This window comes from Chiloscyllium plagiosum, unplaced genomic scaffold (genome assembly GCF_037043375.1).
Source record: "Chiloscyllium plagiosum isolate Xiang-an unplaced genomic scaffold, Cpla_swu_hap1 HiC_scaffold_12, whole genome shotgun sequence".
Classification (NCBI taxonomy): domain Eukaryota; kingdom Metazoa; phylum Chordata; class Chondrichthyes; order Orectolobiformes; family Hemiscylliidae; genus Chiloscyllium; species Chiloscyllium plagiosum.
In genome coordinates this window covers 69,703,729-69,718,071 of record NW_028270150.1, presented here as the reverse complement: position 1 = coordinate 69,718,071, position 14,343 = coordinate 69,703,729, and the positions used below count along the sequence as shown (strand labels likewise).

General features: G+C 43.9%; 1 protein-coding gene across 11 annotated transcripts in view; it reads left to right on the top strand.

Moving 5' to 3' along the window:
- dmd (dystrophin) overlaps positions 1-14,343 on the top strand; it is a 2,003,576-nt gene that overhangs the window by 1,771,928 nt on the left and 217,305 nt on the right. For all 11 annotated transcript variants that reach the window (XM_087992890.1, XM_087992895.1, XM_087992900.1 and 8 more), the window contains one exon: positions 13,821-13,977. In XM_087992890.1, the coding sequence (XP_087849016.1) occupies positions 13,821-13,977 (157 nt within the window). The remainder of the gene's footprint in view (positions 1-13,820; positions 13,978-14,343) is intronic.

The following is a 14,343-nucleotide window of genomic DNA, read 5'->3' as shown; positions in this document are numbered from 1 at the left end:
ATTGAAGTGTAGTTTGTATAGATTTTGTTTTTCTCCTAAATTGTTTATGGAGTAAAGTAGTAATTCGTTTACTGTTATTGTTGGTATATTGCAAGATTGTTCTATTATTTTGTAGTAATTTTATATTTCTGTAAAAAAAATCAAAATCTTCTTCTCAATATTTTAGTTATTTATTAAATATTTATTAAATAAAATCTGCTGGGATCTATCGTATCCAAAATCTGTTCGAATCTGTCCAAATTTCAGACTGGATTTGTCTAAACCCGTCCAAATCACGGACCCAAGCCCCTCAAACTGTTTTGATACGGCGGTGAACCCTCCTGCGAATTAAACTAAACACCCAGAAAAGTTCACCTCACCTCGTAATCTGTTAAAGTATGAGTGACAGAGAACTCCCAAATTCCACTGTTTAAAGAAAAATAATATCAATTTATTCCTTAACTCTAAAAGTGAACATTAAACCACAACTATTCACAGCGCTAAGCCCCTGCTTTCTCTTAACTGTTTGTATTCTGCCTACAACTCTATAGCGATGTACTGTTCCAATAAACACCAGGATTAAAATGACATCAACTTACTTGCAAAACCATATTGCGGCTGTTGTCGTTAGTGTCTGCCTTCTTTCGGCTCAAGATCTCCCTGGGTTGTTGTCTTTCTTTTACTGCAAATATTTTTCATATGAGAAAGATACCTTTGATAGAGAATGTTTTTGAACAGCAGTCTTTCTTAATGGCAGTTACTCTGTCAAGGGCAGTTACTCTCTGTCAATGACAGTTACTCTTTGTCTGACTTTTAAAATGCCTGCTTTTTTTATTGCCCAAGCATCAGATTGTCTCATTGGTTCAAGGTTGGCAAAAACAATAAAGTAAAACTCGATTGGGTTTTGGTATCCTGAGGCATAATTTAAACTGATTGGGTAAATTTGAATTGTTGTCAAAACAGCAGCCAACTCAGGTATCTATTTCACAGCTAAATGTTACATATTTTCAATTTTCCAGTACAGAGAAGCAAGGAGAGAGCTTGGCAATGAACAGACCTGCATGATACTTTGGAACAAAGAGTTTAGATGGTGGTATTTCTCCACTGTGCCTTGGCGGCAGCTGCCCCAAGCTTTAGTGCATTCCTCAGCACATAGTGCTGGACCTTGGAATGCGCTAGAGTGTAATACTTGGTCGAAGTTACCACTTTGCACTGGAAGACCAGCATGTTTGGGCGAGCATCGTTCAATGAGTTCATTGATTGGGTGAATGGGAGCACTACTCCCTCCTCATTGCAGGAATAAACCTGGTCATCGGGCGTGAGGTATTCCTAGAGTTGACCATGAGCCCATTGCTGTTCCACCGAAACAGCCATTCTTCACATGTGCTGTTTCTGCAGTTAAATCAGATTTCAGCTCAAAGTTCTGGATTGGCATCCTATTTATTGAGGGTTATTGGTTCGTTGTCAGAAGCAGTAGTGTTGCTTTGTCATTTTCTTCATTACTGTCTTGAGGCTGATTGAAGCAAACTTATTGGTTTGGTTTGGGTTAACAGCACAATCCAAGCGATAAATCTGAGACCTTCCTGGTTGACATAAAATCAGACAAGGTAGCTGCTGAAATTGAACAATAGGTTCTTGTGAGATTCTTTGAGGTTTCTGAGCAGATTGATGTTGGGAGTGAGGAGGTATTGGAGGGTTAGTGAGTTTAAAAGTGGACAAATCCCAAGATCTGGATGAGTTGAATCCCAGGCTGCTCTGGGGGATGAGAGAGGAAATCGCGGGCGTCCTGACCCCAATTTTAATTCCTCTCTGCCCTCAAGGGAGATGCCAGAAGGCTAGAAGACAGCCAATGTGCTTCCACTGTGCAAAAAGGGTAAACCAAGGAATTGCAGAACAGTGAGTGAGTGGTAAGGATATTATTAGAGAAAATTCTAAAGGCTGAATTAATTTCCATTTAGCAAATAAGGTTTGATCAGCAATAGTCAGCATGGCGTTGTGAGAGAGAAGTTATGCCTAACAAATCTGATTGAATTTTTCAAAGAAGTGATCAAGTATTCAGATGAGGGTTGTGTAGTTGACGTTGTATTTCAGCAAATACTTTGACAAGGTTCCCCTATGTAATAAAGATACTGATAAAGGTTAACTTAGCAAGGTGGATCCAAAATTAAGGAAACAGAGGGTGATGGTAAAAAGCTGTTTGGGTGAGTGGAGGCCAATGTTGAGTGGCATACCACAGGCATTGGTGCTGACCCGCTTATTGTTTATGGTATATATAAACAATGTAGATGTGAATCTGGGGAGGGTTAATAAGTAAGTTTGCAAGTAACATGAAGATTAGCCGGGAGTTGACAGTGAGGAATAAGGTCTTAGGTTACATGAGGATATAAATGGGTTGGTCAGGTGGACAGATCTCTTGGAAATGGAACATATCTCATTTAACCATAATAAGTGTGAGGTGATGCACTTTGGAAGAGGTGACAAGACAAAGGAGTACAGTTGAATGACAGAACACAAGAAAGCTCAGAAGGACAGAGGGATCTTGGAGTGCTTGCCCACAGATTCCTGAGGTGGTAGAGCAGGTTATCAGGGAGTTAAGAAAGCATATGGGACACAGTCAGGAAAGACATAGATTGTAAGAACAGGGAGGTTATCTCAGAACTATGTAGGACTTTGTTTAAGCCACATCCAGAATACTGTGTGCAGTTCAGGTCTCTGCATTCTAGGAAGGATGTGGTCTTGCTGGAGGGGATGCAGAGGAGATTAACCAGAATGTTGTCGAGGATGGAACATTTTAGCTTTCAAGAAAAGTTGGGTAAGCTTGTTCCTTTTTCTTTGGAGTAGAGAAAGTTGAGAGAAGACTGGTGGAGGTAAATAGGATTGAGGACATGGACAGGGTGAAGAGAAAGCAGCTGTTTCCCTGAATTGAATGGTCAATAATAAGGGATCTGATGTGGTCCCAAGAATAGAGGCATGAATGGATCCTGGTGGGGAGAGAGGGGTTTTAAAGGAACTGGATCTGGGGTAACATTCATTACAGAGACTGAAAGTTATGACATAAGACTTTCCAAGATCTGGAGGAAATTACCCTTATCTCTGACAAATGATGGAAAAATAAGATCACAGAAGTCATCGGTTGTGTGGGGTTAAAACTGGAAGGTGAGCAGTTGTCAGAGAATCAAGTAAGATTGAGAAAAGTAGTGCTATGTGTCATGAGCATTGAGGCAAAAGCTGCTGCCCCATTCTTTTGGATAATATCACTCAAAGCAGTTTGCAAGACAGGAAAAGGAAGAGATGAAGGGGATTTCTAAGGTAATGGGTTGACGATAGATATAAAATTCAATTCTGGCAATTCTGTGACTGCAGTCAAGAATGTAAAAGTGAAACCAAATGAGAACAATCCTATGTAGTTTCACCAGAGAGTAGAGAGTTAAAGGGTAAATGTGTGGTTAGCATTTTAAAAGCTTTATAGGGGTTCAGGATGGTGTATAATTGATAATGCAATGAATGTTACAGTCACAGAAAAATCGCTTGACTTTGATGGGATGGGTCATTTCATGGCTGTGGGAGAGGCAGCATTCATGCAGGTAGTTTGTGGGAGGGATAGTTACAAATTTGGAGCATGGAATTGAACAATGATTCTGTCACTAAGAAGATTTTGACAAGGAATAACATTCAAATGTGTTTAAAAACAAACTTTCTTCCTACAAGCCTGAGTGGAAATGTGGTTAAGAATGCAATCAGTCAGCTGTGGATCAACCTCATAGTCCCACAACCCCGCACCACCCGTTTCTACCTCCTGCCCAAAATCCACAAACCTGACTGCCCCGACCGACCCATTGTCTCAGCCTGCTCCTGCCCCACCGAACTCATCTCTGCATACCTCGACATGGTCCTGTCCCCCTTAGTCCAAGAACTCCCCACCTGCGTTGGGGACACCACCCACGCCCTCCACCTCCTCCATGATTTTCGCTTCCCCGGTCACCAACGTCTTATCTTCACCATGGACATCCAGTCCCTGTACACCTCCATCCCCATCACGAAGGACTCAAAGTCCTCCACTTCTTCCTTTCCCGCCGTACCAACCAGTACCCTTCCAATGACACCCTCCTTCAACTGACTGAACTGGTCCTCACTCTGAACAACTTCGCTTTCCAATCCTCCCACTTCCACCAAACCAACGGAGTAGCCATGGGCACCCGCATGTGCCCCAGCTATGCCTGCCTCTTCGTAGGATATGTGGAACAGTCCATCTTCCGCAGCTACACTGGCACCACCTCCCTCCTTTTCTTCCGCTACATCAATGGCTGTATCGGCGCTGCCTCGTGCTACCACGAGGAGGTTGAACAGTTCATCCACTTTATCAACACCTTCCACCCCGACCTCAAATTTACCTGGACTGTCTCAGACTCCTCCCTCTCCTTCCTAGACCTCTCCATTTCTATCTCGGGCGACCAAATCAACATGGATATTTACTATAAACCGACCGACAGCTACCTAGACTACACCTCCTACCACCCTGCCACCTGTAAAAACGCCATCCCATATTCCCAATTCCTTCGTCTCCGCCGCATCTGCTCCCAGGAGGACCACTTCTAATACCGTACAACCCAGATGGCCTCCTTCCTCAAAGACCGCAATTTCCCCCCCAGACGTGATCGACGATGCTCTCCACCACATCTCCTCCACTTCCCGCTCCTCTGCCCTTGCACCCCGCCCCTCCAATCGCCACCAGGACAGAACCCCACTGGTCCTCACCTACCACCCCACCAACCTCCATATACATCGTATCATCCGTCGTCATTTACGCCACATCCAAACGGACCCCACCACCAGGGATATATTTCCCTCCCCTCCCCTATCAGCGTTCCGAAAAGACAACTCCCTCCGTGACTCCCTCGTCAGGTCCACACCCCCCACCAACCCAACCTCCACTCCCGGCACCTTCCTCTGCAACCGCAAGAAATGCAAAACTTGCACCCAGACCTCCCCTCTTACTTCCCTCCAAGGCCCCAAGGGATACTTCCATATCCACCACAAATTCACCTGCACCTCCACACACATCATTTACTGCATCCGCTGCACCCGATGTTGCCTCCCTTATATTGGGGAGACACGCTGCCTACTTGCGGAACGTTTCAGAGAACACCTCTGGGACACCCGGACCAACCAACCCAACCACCCCGTGGCTCAACACTTCAACTCCCCCTCTCACTCCACCAAGGACATGCAGGTCCTTGGACTCCTCCATCACCAGACCATAGCAACGCAACGGCTGGAGGAAGAGTGCCTCATCTTCCGCCTAGGAACCCTCCAACCACAAGGGATGAACTCAGATTTCTCCAGTTTCCTCATTTCCCCTCCCCCCACCTTGTCTCAGTCCCAACCCTCGAACTCAGCACCACCTTCCTAACCTGTAATCTTCTTCCTGACCTCTCCGCCCCTACCCCCACTCCGGCCTATCACCGTCACCTTTACCTCCTTCTACCTATCGCATTTCCTACGCCCCTCGCCCAAGTCCCTCCTCCCTACCTTTTATCTTAGCCTGCTTGAAGAAGGGCTCATGCCCGAAACGTTGATTCTCCTGCTCCTTGGATGCTGCCTGACCTGCTGCGCTTTTCCAGTAACACATTTTCAAGCTGTGTATCAGCCTATCTTGATTATCGAGACACACCACACTCTTTTGCTGGCTGGTCTCTGATCATGGGTGGTCAGCAAGACAGTATTTAGCATAGGATTTCCCCTTAAGTAATAAGCAGGATGAAAAAAGTCACAGAATGTGCATCAAAGTTTTAAACAGAAAGCTCCCCAGGCCAGCTTTCACCAGGCTCAGTAGGTGACTACATGATGGCTATTATTTTGCAAATAAAGGAAGATGACTGATGCAAGGAATCTTGTGTTCCAGTTTTTCTTCATTGTGGAAGGACATGTTGTAGTGATGGAATTTAAAGAGTCTGATCAATACTGTTGTGCTGTATGTTCACATGCAGTGAAATAATGCAACTTCATATTTCATTCCATGCCCGATTTTCCAAAGTGTTTTCTCATTCCATTGCTGAAGAAATTGTGAATGAAAATGGGACATATGTGGAAGACATAACATCTGCTTCAGATCATCAGAGACCCTTGGGTTACACTAGGCAGGGTGAGTCAGTGCTAGCACATATGGGAAAGAGTTCTGTTTATTGGAGCCGCAGAAAATGGGGGAGATACTAAATGAGTATTTTGCATCAGTATTTACGGTGGGAAAGGATATGGAAGATATAGACTGTAGGGAAATAGATGGTAACATCTTGCAAAATATCCAGATTACAAAGGAGGAAGTGCTGATGTCTTGAAACGGGTAAAGGTGGATAACTCCGCAGGACCTGATCAGGTGTACCCAAGAACTCTGTGGGAAGCTAGAGAAGTGATTGCTGAGCCTCTTGCTGAGATACTTGTATCATCGATAGTCACAGGTGAGATGCCGGAAGACTGGAGGTTGACAAACATGGTGCCACTGTTTAAGAAGGGTGGTAAAGACAAGCCAGGGAACTATAGACCAGTGAGCCTGATGTCAGTGGTGGGCAAGTTGTTGGAGGGAAACCTGAGGGACAGGATGTACATGTATTTGGAAAGGTAAGGACTGATTAGGGATAGTCAACATGGCTTTGTGTGTGGCAAATCATGTCTTACAAAAATGATTGAGTTTTTTGAAGAAGTAACAAAGAGAATTGATGAGGGCAGAGCGGTAGATGTGATTTATATGAACGTCAGTAAGGCGTTCGACAAGGTTCCCCATGGGAGACTGATTAGCAAGGTAAGATCTCATGGAATACAGGGAGAACTAGCCATTTGGATACACAGCTGGCTCAAAGGTAGAAGACAGAGGATGGTGGTGGAGGGTTGTTTTTCAGACTGGAGGCCTGTGAGCAGTGGAGTGCCACAAGGATCGGTGCTGGGTCCACTACTTTTCGACATTTACATAAATGATTTGGATGCAAGCATAAGAGGTACAATTAGTAAGTTTGCAGATGATACCAAAATTGGAGGTGTAGTGGACAGCGAAGAGGGTTACCTCAGATTACAACAGGATCTGGACCAGATGGGCCAATGGGCTGAGAAGTGGCAGATGGAGTTTAATTCAGATAAATGAGAGGTGCTGCATTTTGGGAAAGCAAATCTTAGCAGGACTTATACACTTCATGGTAAGGTCCGAGGGAGTGTTGCTGAACAAAGAGGCCTTGGAGTCGCAGGTAGATATGATAGTGAAGAAGGCGTTTGATATGCTTTCTTTTATTGGTCAGAGTTTTGTGTACAGGAGTTGGTAGGTCATGTTGCAGCTGTACAGGACATTGGTTCAGTCACTGTTGGAATATTACGTGCAATTCTAGTCTCCTTTCTATCGGAAAGATGTTGTGAAACTTGAAAGGGTTCAGAAAAGATTTGCAAGGATGTTGCCAGGGTTTGAGGATTTGAGCTACAGGGAGAGGCTGAACAGGCTGGGGCTGTTTTCCCTGGAGCATCGGAGGCTGAGGGGTGACCTTATCGAAGTTTACAAAATTATGAAGGGCATGAATAGGATAAATAGACTGGGTTCAGGGAGTCCAGAACTAGAGGGCATAGGTTTAGGGTGAGGGGGAAAGATATAAAAGAGACCTAAGGGGCAACTTTTTCACATAGAGGGTGGTATGGGTATGGAATGAGCTGCCAGAGGAAATGTGGAGTCTGGTACAATTGCAACATTTAAGAGGCATTTGAATGGGTATATGAATAGGAAGGGTTTGGAGGGATTTGGGCCGGGTGCTGGCAGGTGGGACGAGATTGGGTTGGGATATCTGGTCAGCGTGGATGGGTTGGACCGAAGGGTTTGTTTCCATGCTGTACATCTCTATGACTCCATGAGTGGCTCGGAGCACCTGAAGTTTCAATAATTTAGACGTAGGGATGATGATTATGAAATTTTTTAAAAGGAAAACGAAGCACTGCTCAATGAGTGGGAAAATTTGGAATATTAGTTAACAAGCGAATCAAGCTGAGAAATTAGATGGTTAACACTGTAGTGAGGATGGAGCGAAGAGAGCAGGAATGGGTCTCAAGGACGAGAGATGACATGCACTTCTCCAACAAGAAATATGAAATTACACAGAACCACCATGTCTTCTCCCCATTTTGTTTTTTTTGTATATGATTCTGTATTGTGACTAGCCATATTATAGTGGTCACATGGTATGGTTTTCATATTACTTTTGATCATTAATGGGAACTAGGGTTTATGGGATTGGCCTCTCAAGTTCGTGTTCAATGCTGTGGTGAGGTTGGGTAAAACATAACTTGAATCAACTGTAGCTTTGAGATTTGAACTGATTATGTTAAGAAATTCCCACCTGTGGATAGAAATTTTTAGTGTATTTGATATTTGTCAAAGCGTTTTTTCTCTTTTTCTGGGTATGGCTGTGGTCAGTTCTTCAGTATCTGTATGTGAAGTGAGATGGATAATTCTAAGTGTTTCTCAACAATGAAAGTCAACCACGGTGCCTGATCTTGTTCCTTTTGACATACCTTCTGGAACATTTTCTTGCAAAGGTCACTGCATAACAATCAGTGAATAAAGTACCTGACTGAGGATTCGTCAGAGTATTGAGTACAGGAATTGGGAGGTCATGTTGCGGCTGTAAGGACATTAGTTAGGCCACTGTTGGAATATTGTGTACAATTCTGGTCTCCTTCATTGGAAAGATGTTGTGAAACTTGAAAGGGTTCAGAAAGGATTGCAAGGATGTTACCAGGGTTGGAGGATTTACGCTATAGGGAGAGGTTAAACGGGCTGGGGGCTGTTTTCCTTGGAGGTCGGAGGCTGAGTGGTGACCTTATAGAGGTTTATAAAATCATGAGGGTGATGGATAGGATAAATAGACAAAGTCTTTTCCCTGAGGTGAGGAAGTCCAGAACTAGGTTTAGGGTGAGAGGGGAAAGATACAAAGATACAAGGGGCAATGTTTTCACGCAGAGGGTGGAACATGTATAGAATGAGCTGCCAGTGGAAGTGGTGGAGGCTCGTGCAATTGCAACATTTAAAATACATCTGGACGGGTATATGAATAGGAAGGGTATGGAGGGTAATGGACCACGTGCTGGCAGGTGGGACTAGATTGGGTTGGAATATCTGGTTAGCATGGACAAGTTGGACCGAAAGGTTTGTTTCTGTGCTGTACATCTCTATGAGTATGGCTGAAAGTTCACACTGACCATGTGGGATGATGATACACCACCCAGTGCCTTTGTAGCACTCTAAGATGAGGGTTTTTTCAGGAGGCCATCACACCCGCGAGATTAAATAATTCAAATTTGGTTAGTGATCAGGAACAACAGGGTGTGACTGTAAGTGAGGCAGGTAGGGGGATTCTGGGTTCAGGAGTGGAGGAGCCTCAGCCCTTGACCTTGTCCAACAGGTATGAAATTTTTGCTCCCTGTCTGGATGAGGAAAAGGGCTGTGTACAGGGTGAGCCAGTTGACCACGGCACTGTGGTGCAGTAGGCCACTCAAGAAGGGGGAGCAAAAAGACAAGTAGTTGTTATAGGGGATTCTATAATTAGGGCGACAGATATTATCCTTTGTGAGCTGGATCGGGAATCCTGCATGGTGTGTTCCCTGCCTGGTGCCAGGTGCAGGACATCTCCAACCGGCTTGAAAGGATATTGGAGTTGGAGGGGGAGGATCCAGTTGTTGTGGTCCATGTTGGCACAAACAACATAGGCAAGATTAGGAAGGAGGACCTGTTTGGGAGTATCAAGCTCTCAGAAGGAAATTGAAGACCAGGTCCTCGAGGGTCATAATCTCTGGATTACTGCCCAAGCCACGTGCTAAATGGGTCGGGATAAGAAAATTACGTAAATATACACGTGGCTAAGAGATTGGTATGGGAAAAAGGGATTCCATTTCATGGGAAATGGCATCAGTTTTGGAAGCGGGGAGATCTATACCAATGGGACGGTCTCCACCCGAACCGATCTGGAACCAGTGTTCTAGCAAAAAGGATAAATAGGGCGGTCGCTCAGACTTTAAACTTGAGTCGGAGGGAATGGAAAGGGAAAGCAACAGGGAGCATGGATCAAGTAGAAAGATAAGCAGCGGGTTAGCATGTGTGCAGGGTTTAAGTTTGGGGCAGACTAGAAATGAAGCAAAAAGGAAGGATAACTTAGGACATATTACTAGAGATGACGGATATCATGAGGATAAGAAAATTAGCATTAAGGTGTTTTACCTGAATGCTTGTAGTATTGGTAACAAAGTAGATGAATTAATAGCAGAGCATCGTGAATAATTATGCTGTGGTAGGCAACACAGAGATGTGGTTGCAGGGCTTTCAGGACTGGCAGTTAAACATCGAAGGATTTACAGCTTATCGAAAAGACAGGGAGGTGGGCAAAGGGAGTGGGGTTACTTTGTCAGTTAAGAATGAAATTAAATCTATGGCACTGAATAGCGTAAGGTCAGATGATGTGGAGTCTGTGTGAGTGGAGTTGAGGAACCACAAAGGCGAAAAAAACCATAATGAGAGTTATGTACAGACCTCCCAGCAGTGGTCAGGACCAGGGGAACAAGATGTACCAGGAAATAGATAGGGCATGTCAGAAAGGCAAGGTCACGGTGACCATGGGGGACTTCAATATGCAAATTGACTGGGTGAATAATGTTGACAGAGGATCCAAAGAAAGGGAATTCATGGAATGCTTACAGGTTGGCTTTTTGGAACAGCTTGTGATGGAGCCCAGAAGCGAGCAGGCTATTCTGGACTTACTGCTATGTAATGAGCCAGACTGTATAAAAGATCCTAAAGAAAGGGAACACCGAGGAGGCAGCGATCATAATATGGTAGAGTTCAGTCTGCAGTTTGAAAGAGGGAAGGCAAAATTGGATGTAATGGTGTTACAGTTAAATAAAGAGAGAGGAACTAACTAAAATCGACTGGAAGCAGAGCCTAGTGGGGAAGACAGTAGAGCAACAATGGCAGGAATTTCTGGGTGTAATTGAGGACACAGTTCATCCCAAAGAAAAGAAAGATTATCCGGTGGGGTGGGGGGGGGAGTTTACACAGTGTTGGCTGACAAAGGAATTCAAGAAATGTATCATAGAAAAACAGAGAGTCTATAAAGTGGCCAAGAGCACTGGGAAATCAGTAGATTGGGAAGACTACAAAAGCAAACAGAGGATAACAAAGAGAGAAATAAGGAAGGAGAGGATCAAATCTGAAGGTAAGCTTGCCGGTAATATTAAATATGATTGTAAAAGCTTCTTTCAATGCATAAGAACTGTAGTAGAAATTGGGCTGTTCCAATTTGATGTAGGAAGGCTCATGATGGGAGATAATGAAATAGCTGAAGAACTTAATAAGTACTTTGTGCCAGTCTTCACAGTGGAAGACATGAGTAATATCCCAACGGTTAAGGACAGTTGGGGTAGAGTTGAGTATGGTAGTCATTACAAAAGAGAATGTACTAGAAAAACTAAAAGGTCTAAAAATCAATAAATCTCCTGGCTCCGATGGGCTACATCCTAGAGTTCTGAGGGAGATGGCTGAGAAATAGCGGAGGCGCTGGTTGTAATCTTTCAAAAAACACTGGAGTCAGGGAAAATCCCAGATGATTGAAAAATTGCTGTTGTAACCCCCTTGTTCAAGAAGGGATCAAGACAAATGATGGAAAATTATAGGTTGATTAGCCTAACCTCGGTTGAAGGTAAAATTCCAGAATCCATCATTAAGGATGAGATTTCTAAATTCTTGCAAGTGCAGGGTCGGATTAGAATAAGTCAGCATGGATTTAGTAAGAGGAGGTCGTGCCTGACAAACCTGCTAGAATTCTTTGAAGAGGTAACAAGTAGACTCGGGAAACCCAGTGGATGCTATCTACCTTGACTTCCAAAAGGCCTTTGATAAGGTGCCTCACGGGTGGCTGCTGAGTAAGTGAGGGCCCATGGTGTTCAAGGTGAGCTACTGGCATGGATTGAGGATTGACAGAAGACAGAGAGTTGGGATGAAAACGTCTTTTTAGAAATGGCAGCTGGTGACAAGTGGTGTCCTACAGGGTTCAGTGTTGGGGCCGCAGCTGTTCACTTTAGATTAGATTACATTACATTACAGTGTGGAAACAGGCCCTTCGGCCCAACAAATCCACACCGACCCACCCATACCCCTCCATTTACCCCTTACCTAACACTACGGTCAATTTAGCATGGCCAATTCACCTGACCTGCACATCTTTAGACTATGGGAGGAAACCGGAGGACCCGTAGGAAACCCACGCAGACACGGGGAGAACGTGCAAACTCCACACAGTCAGTCGCCTGAGGTGGGAATTGAACCCGGGTCTCTGGCGCTGTGAGGCAGCAGTGCTAACCACTGTGCCACCTTGCCGCCCACTTTACATATAAATGATCTGGATGAAGGGACTGTGGGGACATTCTGGTGAAGTTTGCCTGTGATACGAAGTTAGGCGGACAGGCAGGTAGTTCTGAGGAAGTGGGGAGGCTGATGAAATTCAATGTGAGCAAATGCAAGGTCTTGCACTTTGGAAAAAAGAATACAGGGACAGATTATTTTCTAAATGGTGAGAAAATTCACAAAGCCAAAGTACAAAGACATCTGGGAGTGCTGGTCTTGGATTTCTAAAGGTTGATTTGCAGGTTGAGTCCATGGTTAAGAAACTAAATGTAATGTTGTCATTTATCTCAAAAGGGTTGGAATGTAAAAGCAGTGATGTGCTACTCAGACTTTATAAAGCCCTGGTTAGGCCCCATTTAGAAGACTGTGTCCAATTTTGGGCCCCACACTTCAGGAAGGACATACAGGCACTGGAGTGTGACTAGCGGAGATTCACACGGATGATCCCTGGAATGGTCGGCCTAACGGCTGAGGATCCTGGAATTGTATTCATTAGAGTTGAGAAATTTGAGAGGAGATCTAATAGAAACTTACAAGATAATGCATGGCTTAGAAAGGGTGGAAACTGGGAAGTTGTTTACGCCAGGTAGGGCTACCAGGACTCGTGGGCACACCCTTAGAATTAGAGGGGATCAATTTAAAACAGAAATGAGGAGACATTTCTTCAACCAGAGAGTGGTGGGCCTGTGGAATTCATTGTCACAGAGCACAGTGGAGGCCGGGACGTTGGGTGTCTTCAAGGTAGTGATTGATAACTTATTAATCTTGCAAGGAATTAAGGGATGTGGGGAGAGCGCGGGTAAGTGGCATTGAAATTCCCATCAGCCATGATGAATGGCGGAGTGGACTTGATGGGTGGAATGGCCTTACTTCCACTCCTATGTCTGATGGGTCTTATGGGGTTGGGGGTGGGGTGTGTGGGGGGTGGCAGGAGGGGGGAACAGCAGATCTTTCCATAAAATTGGAATTAACACATACCACATGGTATGTGTTATGTTGTATGTGTTACACCAGCCTAGGAATTTATATTGTTTGTTTTATTTATTTGACTCATTTTGGACAAAAATGAACATAATTTATACAAATATTCAGAATATTTAATGGCATGACAAATACTGTAGATAATATTCAGTATGGGATATATTTGTCCTGTAGTGTTTCATTTCTAATCACATGTTTTCTCAGAAAAGCATTTAAATTGATTTTAGAAAGCAGGATATGCTTTGAATAGTCTGCCATAAGAGGTGCTTGTTTACATGTTAATGGAAAGAAACATTCTTCAGGGTATGCAGAATAGAACCTACTTGGAGTAGTTGGCTGCAGTTGGTAGGTGAAGCTGTTTTGTACAGTGTAATTAATGTAGTTATCATTGTTATATGGGTAATAGAGTGCTGAGGTACTTTTTTTTTAAATCCCTTTCTAGAGCCTGTCTGGAAACGAGTGCTGAACAGTGGAAGCGGCTGCATGTCTCTCTTCAGGACTTACTAGCATGGCTAAATTTGAAGAATGATGAGCTGACAAGACAAAAGCCTATTGGTGGTGATGTTCCTACTGTACAACAACAGAATGATGTTCACCGAGTAAGGAAAAACTTTCACTGCTTCAAAACGTTATCACAAAGTATATTCCTAGCTCCATTTCTGCTGTGAGGGCTGAGTGGTATTGCTAAAGAAATGGCTTATTACATTCTATTGCAGATGTGAAGTTTTCTTAGATTATAATTTGATCACTGTATATAACAAAGCATGCTTAACTTGCCAAATTCATTCCATACAAAATTAACATAATAAAAAGGAACATGTATGGATACTGTTCGAGATGATGGAAAGCATGTTTGAGTTTTGTTTACAACATTGGAAGTGTAATGCAAACAGCTTTTGTTGTGTTCCTGGGATGTGAACAACATCTTTGAGTTGCATTTTAGCAAAGTTTTGTTGATTGATGAT